The 7,423-nt window shown below is 39.0% G+C and overlaps 1 protein-coding gene across 1 annotated transcript; it reads left to right on the top strand.

The window, feature by feature from the left end:
• The first annotated feature begins 27 nt into the window (after positions 1-27).
• LOC114747538 (extra-large guanine nucleotide-binding protein 1) lies at positions 28-6,680 on the top strand. The gene is made up of 10 exons (XM_028935885.1): positions 28-397; positions 487-731; positions 826-1,479; positions 1,567-1,704; positions 1,875-1,979; positions 2,056-2,241; positions 2,975-3,152; positions 3,275-3,516; positions 5,208-5,371; positions 5,710-6,680. Exons 1-10 carry the CDS (start codon positions 175-177, stop codon positions 6,299-6,301), a joined length of 2,727 nt encoding a protein of 908 aa, XP_028791718.1. The 5' UTR covers positions 28-174; the 3' UTR covers positions 6,302-6,680.
• Positions 6,681-7,423: the final 743 nt, after the last annotated feature.

Raw genomic sequence — 7,423 nt, 5'->3', positions numbered from 1 at the left:
TTTTGCAAACTATTCTTTGCTTTTGTTTTCAAATTCAGTTTCGTTTTGGACGGAGATTCTGCTACTGCTTACTTTGATGGTGTTTTTGTCCTCCTCCTATTGGAGGTTCGAGACCTGGCTTTGCTTTGAAATTAGGGTTAGAGATTATTTTTATATCTTCTAGATTTATCGAGCATGTCTCCTGCTAGGACGCCCGAGGGCGATGATGGAGTCCCATATTCATTCGCTGTTGAGTATAACGGACCGCCGGTTGCCTTCGATCTTCCCAAGGCTGTGCCCATAAGCGTTGAGAAAATCCCGGTGGCTGCAGTGGTTTCTCAGGTTCCCTTATCAGATAAACGATCCTTGCCGGTTGTCCACCGCTCTTGGCGCCGGAACCTCCGAGGGGGAGATTCTCCAAGGAGCTCAACCCACTTGGCTCTGAACCCTCGGTTTCCCCGACTTCGGTCATTGCCTTTGATCCGAGTAGGGAGGATGGTGGCGGTAGCTCGTCGAAAGAACTAGAGTTAGGTTCCGAAAGAACAGTGTCCCCAACTTCCGTGATTGCCTTTGAAGATAGTGTTACGCAGGGTAATGTGTGTGAGTTATCGGGTGAATTGAGTAGCTCGGGAGCATTTGAGTTCTCGAATGGGAATTACGTCTCTGGTGAATTGTCGGACGTGGCGGTCAGCTCCAGGGTGCTAGACTCCAACTCTATTAGTCACGAACACTCGCACGAGTTACTGAGGGATGCTGGAAGCCTGAGCACTGGGGAATTTTCCGACAGTTTTGACAAGTCAGGAAGAAGCTCGAGTGTTTTGAGGACTTCGAATTGTGAAAAGAGAGTTTGATTGTAATGATTCAAATCAACAAGATTGGGGTTCCACTGAGTCTGTGTTGAGTTTAGATTATCCGTCCTCCAGGGTTTATTCCTTAAAGACTGCGGATTGTGACAATGAGCCAGATTGTGATTCTATACGCCCTCATATTGTTACATTCAACGTCGACTCGGATGACGCTTTAAATGAGGAATGCGAAGAAGAGAGTGAAACAAGACCAGTGAAAAGAGAACCTCTAACAAAGGGAAAGAAAGGGTCATGCTATCGATGCTTGAAAGGAAATAGATTCACTGAAAAAGAAGTTTGCCTTGTTTGCGATGCAAAGTATTGTAGCAATTGTGTGTTAAGAGCTATGGGGTCAATGCCTGAAGGACGTAAATGTGTCACTTGCATAGGATTCCCAATTGACGAGTCAAAACGAGGGAATTTGGGAAAATGTTCTCGGATACTCAAACGACTGCTTAATGACTTGGAGGTTCGACAGATAATGAAGGCGGAGAGGTCTTGTGAAGTAAATCAGTTGCCAGCTGAATACATTTGTGTGAATGGAAATTCTCTTTCTCCTGAGGAACTGGTTACTCTGCTGAACTGCCCAAATCCTCCGAAGAAGCTTAAGCCAGGAAATTATTGGTATGATAAAGTATCTGGTCTGTGGGGGAAGGTATTGTTTTTTCTTAATTTGCTTTCTGCTTCACTCTTTGGTTTACTGCGGACACTGACTTCTTTGTGTTTTTGGTGAAATGCGCAGGAAGGACAGAAGCCTTCCAGAATTATTAGTCCCCATCTAAATGTTGGGGGTCTCATCAAACCGGATGCCAGCAATGGAAACACTCAGGTTTTCATCAATGGTCGAGAAATAACAAAGGCTGAGCTTCGAATGTTGCAGGTTGAATTTTCTGTGCATGAAGCTATATTTTTGAAGGGCTTTCTCTAGTTCAATCCTAGTTCTAATCAAGGAATCTCGCACTCTTTTCCTTTACTTTATTTTGGGGCCCAGAGAAAGGGATCTTGTGCTGGCAATACTTACTTTTCATTTTTATTGTTTCTGTTTTGCAGTTGGCAGGGGTTCAATGTGCTGGCAACCCACATTTTTGGGTCAATGAAGATGGTTCATACCAAGAAGAGGGACAGAAGAATACAAGAGGATATATATGGGGAAAGGTGGTCTATTTGCCTGTGTTTCTGATATATGAATTTACGGTGATAGAATTTTTAATAGTTCTATTTTACTCACTAGGCTGGAACGAAGCTTGTATGTGCACTGCTGTCTCTCCCTGTTCCTTCAAAATCGTCAAATTCTTTCGGAGAACAAATCACCAATCCGGTTAGCAGAACAGTTCCCGATTACCTTGAGCATGGAATAGTTCAGAAGCTCCTGTTAGTTGGTTACAGCGGTTCTGGAACGAGCACTATTTTTAAGCAGGTGAGAATATTATTTCATAGTTGAGTCCGTTAATCAGGTCATGCTTGTTTGTTTGAGCTAGGATCAGTAAATGTGATTCGTAAGCATGTACTGATGAAAATTGTCATTTCTTTAAGTGACTGGAGAATGATATAAGAAAGGCTTCTTTGGACTTGTCTAAACATGACAATAAAGTATCTAGCCATTTCAAAACCTACTGTGATTGCTAGGAAAAAATTATTTCTATAAACTTTTGAGATTTGGGAAAAGTTCCTTCATGAGGTCATTCTATGGGTGCTGATTTTTGTCTTCTTCCTTCCCCTTCTCTATTATAAATGGCCAAATTCTGGCATTAGTTGGGAAACTATTGTTGCGGACATTGACATAGATAATATGGTAAATTAGTAATTGAGGCATTGTTGACTCCAGACTTTTGTTTGTGAACAAAATGAGGGGAGGAATGATTTGATATCTGTTTTTATTCTTCACATCCTCCCCCTTTTCTATTTGATTCCTGAAAGAAAGATATCAGGTGTTTTCGTGCTATTTATTGCTCTTTATTTGCGGCCACATGTGATGGTGGCCTGAAAGATGGTTGGCTGGTTGTTGAATCTTGTTGAAAGCTGAAATACTATTTTTACTATTCGGCTTCTTTCGATAGTGTTGCTGGATGAGATTATATATATCATATACGATATGTGTCACGTCAACTTAAGAAATCAGTGTATTGATAGAACTGTAAAATGCTTGTCAGGCCAAGATTCTGTACAAAAGTACCCCTTTCTCTGAAGATGAACGTGAAAATATTAAACTTACCATTCAGAGCAATGTCTATGCCTATCTAGGCATACTTCTAGAGGGTCGTGAACGTTTTGAAGATGAATGCCTTGCAGCTTTAAAGAACAGGCAATCTTCTGCAGGAAACACCGCAGGTATGAAGGCCACTTTTACTCATTCCCACTGTTGATTTTAATGACAACACATCGAGTAGATTTTATCTTCTTGTCCATTTGCAATGAAAAATTTACCGGTGCACATTTTTGGATTTCAGCAGGAAACTGTTCAGATTTTGACGACAAAACAATTTATTCAATTGGCACAAGGTTGAAAGCATTCTCTGACTGGCTGCTCAGAACTATGGTATCAGGCAAACTTGATGCTATCTTTCCAGCTGCTACTCGTGAATATGCACCATTAATTGAGGAGTTGTGGAATGACTCTGCTGTCAAGGCTACGTATGAAAGAAGAAGGGAATTAGAAATGCTACCCAATGTGGCCAGTTATTTCATAGAGCGGGTAAGACCATTGCCTTGTTTATTGAATTGATTTTATCAATAATTTTAATTTTTTTTTATGTGATCTTGTCAATGAGATGATGACTAACTCGGTTTTAACCATTGAATTTGAACTGAACCCTACGTATTTGTTTTCATCAGTGGTAATAAGCAGAGGTGGTGGTACATTATTTGTTTTTGCTCACACAAATTAACCACTGCTATCTGTGAAGAAGTTTTAATTGCTTCAGGTTTGAAGTTTGAACTCAGGATCTTCTACAGATCGGTTGTGATTTCCCAGTGTCAATTTTTATTTTCAAAAAAAGAAAGTTCATTGAAGTGCCATAATGTAGACGTCTTCGCAAAATTTAGCTAAATTTCTTATGGAAAGAAATTTAATTGTGTTCAAGGAATTTATCTTCAACCAGTCAGCTCTGAAAAATGCACAAACCTGTGGAGTGATAAACTCAATAGCTACATGAGGTGTTTTTCAATGGTGGTAGACTGTTAGTTCATATTTGTTTTTTCACCCTTTAAAAAGGTTCCTTGGGCAGAGAGATTGAGAGAGTTGACAATTGCGTGCTGGAAATTTGGCTGATGCATTTCATTCTAAGAGTTACAAGTTTGATTTGTTGTCCCTGAAAAATGAGCAAACCTGTGGAGTGATAAACTCAATAGCTACATGAGGTGTTTTTCAATGGTGGTAGACTGTTAGTTCATATTTGTTTTTTCACCCTCTAAAAAGGTTCCTTGGGCAGAGAGATTGAGAGAGTTGACAATTGCGTGCTGGAAATTTGGCTGATGCATTTCATTCTAAGAGTTACAAGTTTGATTTGTTGTCCCTGAAAAATGAGCAAACCTGTGGAGTGATAAACTCAATAGCTACATGAGGTGTTTTTCAATGGTGGTAGACTGTTAGTTCATATTTGTTTTTTCACCCTCTAAAAAGGTTCCTTGGGCAGAGAGATTGAGAGAGTTGACAATTGCGTGCTGGAAATTTGGCTGATGCATTTCATTCTAAGAGTTACAAGTTTGATTTGTTGTCCCTGAAAAATGAGCAAACCTGTGGAGTGATAAACTCAATAGCTACATGAGGTGTTTTTCAATGGTGGTAGACTGTTAGTTAATGTTGTTTTTTACCCTCTAAAAAGGTTCCTTGGGCAGAGAGATTGAGAGAGTTGACAATTGCGTGCTGGAAATTTGGCTGATGCATTTCATTCTAAGAGTTACAAGTTTGATTTGTTGTCCCTGAAAAATGAGCAAACCTGTGGAGTGATAAACTCAATAGCTACATGAGGTGTTTTTCAATGGTGGTAGACTGTTAGTTAATGTTGTTTTTTACCCTCTAAAAAGGTTCCTTGGGCAGAGAGATTGAGAGAATTGACAATTGCGTGCTGGAAATTGGGCTGATGCATTTCATTGTAAGAGTTACAAGTTTGATTTATTGTCCCTGAACAATCCTCGTAGACACATTTTAATCTTGGATAACTTGTTAGGCCAGACTTCAGTTTAGGGGCTTAAAGTTACTGTTAATACTGCTCTTAATGAACAAACCCAGAAACTGCTTTGTTCAGTCCTTTAAGAATTAGAATGTTGAAACCTTCTTAATGCTTCCATTCCTATTTACTCTTTATAGAAAAATATTGTTGAATTAGTGACCTTGGAACTTGTGCTTTTCATCCACAATCTTTCTAACGGTAACTCTCTGTTTAGGCCGTTGAGATATTGAGGCCTGATTATGAACCCTCAGATTTGGATATTCTATACGCTGAGGGAGTTACTTCATCCAATGGGCTTGCTTGTGTTGAGTTCTCATTTCCCCAGTCTGCTCCTGATGAAACTGTTGATACTGCTGACTTGCATGATTCTCTGACAAGGTGGGTGAACTTTGTGTATTTCTTTTGTTATATGTGAGAAATGTGCTGAGACAAAGCCCACCCTGTTTTCATTATTGAAATATTGTGTTTGACAGATTGAGACTTATAAGTTGACCTCTGTTCCTTGTAACTCTTGTTGGAAAGATGCATTCAACTACATACATTTTTTGCTAAAGCCTTGTCTAGACTAATGACGGAAAACTTTTGCGATGATGCTGACTTTTCATAAATGTAATTGTGTCTAATAAATTTCGTGGAAAGCGAGGAATTTGTCCCACTGCCATGAAGTGGTTTTAACCTTTACCGTATTTTATTGGTTCTTTTTGGTTGGTTCGCAGGTATCAACTAATAAGAGTACAAGCAAAAGGATTAGGGGAAAATTGCAAGTGGCTTGAGATGTTTGAAGATGTGGGAATGGTCCTTTTCTGTGTTGCCTTGAATGACTATGATCAGTATTCCCTTGATGGAAATGGTTGTCTCTGTAACAAGATGATACTGAGCAGGAAGTTTTTTGAAACCATCGTCACCCATCCGACCTTTGATCAGATGGACTTCCTACTGATATTAAACAAATATGATCAATTTGAGGAGAAAATAGAACAAGTTTCATTGACCCAGTGCGACTGGTTCTCTGATTTTCATCCGCTTATTAGCCGACATCGCTCGAGCAGCAACAGCAACAGTATCAACAGTAGCCCTTCCCTTGGTCAGCTGGCTTCCCATTACATAGCAGTCAAGTTCAAGAGGCTTTATTCATCGCTTACTGGGCGGAAGTTGTATGTATCCCTAGTGAAGGGTTTGGAGCCTGATAGTGTTGACGTAGCACTCAAATATGCTAAAGAGATTTTAAAGTGGAATGAAGAGAGACCAAACTTCAGCGTCAGTGAGTACTCGATGTATAGCACTGAGGCGAGTTCATTCTCTCCCTGATTGCTAATTGAGACGGGAATTCTAAGTCACATTTGACTTGTTTAATGCCCTTTTGTACATACATATATTTCTAACGAAGAGTAACAGGGAAGCGCATTCCTTCCGCACACTGGTGTTGAAAGATGCGCTAGGCGCCTGTAGGTTTCCCGCGGTTCAGCCATGTCCTCAAGCCCCGAGGTTGAGGTTGGGGTGTAATGTTGATTTTTTTTTTTTTTTTTTAACATGGTAAAGTAATATATTGAGGTTTGTATTTGTATATTTGATTGATAGGCAGGCTCCTCTCATTTACAAATTTGAATACCAAATCGACTTTCGTCCATTAATAGATGAGGTAGAGTCGTAGACAATTCGTGTTCAGTATTTTGATTGAAATATTAATGCATGAGCTCCCTGGGGAACATTTCCTTTTGAGGCGTCTGTGGACTTGGTTATGGTAAAATACAAATGCGAATTGTGGAAAGGAATTGTTGCGAAACTGTGCCCCTTTTTCCCAATAAAAAGAAATACTTCTACAGTCGAGCGTGACATACTATGATGTCAGAGTGCTTTTCTTTTCTTTTTTATCCTTTTCCGCCAAAGGCATCAAAGAGTACGTATGAATATTATTATTTGTTTTTAATTTATTTCCCGCGAAGTACTTGTTTTTAATTTGTGAGCAAATTAATTTGTGGGTTTTCATAATATTACCTATAGTTTTATCTAATTTTTAACCAGGTTCTTATATTTTTATCTGATTAAAAATAAGAGGAAATTATGAGAACTTAAGATAAAAAGCTATAAAATTTTTATTAAAATTAAGTGAAATTAAAAAGATATGATAAAAATCATAGAAAACTGATTAAAAGTGAGGACCTGAGGTTTCTTAAGAATTGTTAGTATCTTTCAGTCTAATGAAAATAAGCAAAATTCTTAGTACCAAAAAAAAAAATTGTAAATATTTTTTTTTTTTGGTGAAAGGTATGGGGCTCAAAGGCCTAATATTATTGCATCATCACTGAACGTGGGATAGCAACTCCCACCCAGTCAGCATATAACAGTCTTCCTACAACCTGGGGAGGGCTTTCAAAAATCATCTCCTCCATATCTATCTCAAAACTGTAATTTGCAAGGCAATCCACAACA

Source organism: Neltuma alba, unplaced genomic scaffold (assembly GCF_004799145.2).
Source record: "Neltuma alba isolate B1F8T4 unplaced genomic scaffold, ASM479914v2 tig00005353_pilon, whole genome shotgun sequence".
Classification (NCBI taxonomy): Eukaryota; Viridiplantae; Streptophyta; class Magnoliopsida; order Fabales; family Fabaceae; genus Neltuma; species Neltuma alba.
Note: the sequence above shows the minus strand (reverse complement) of the source record. Positions and strands in the feature narration are given on the sequence as shown.

What these genes read in the sequence shown, in the direction of transcription:
- LOC114747538 (XM_028935885.1), top strand. Translation starts at nt 175, where the DNA reads ATGTCTCCTGCTAGGACGCCCGAGGGCGATGATGGAGTCCCATATTCA. An exon ending in CCAGTTATTTCATAGAGCGG is followed by an intron (nt 3,517 to 5,207) that starts GTAAGACCATTG and finishes CTCTCTGTTTAG; the next exon opens with GCCGTTGAGATATTGAGGCC. An exon ending in TTGCATGATTCTCTGACAAG is followed by an intron (nt 5,372 to 5,709) that starts GTGGGTGAACTT and finishes GTTGGTTCGCAG; the next exon opens with GTATCAACTAATAAGAGTAC.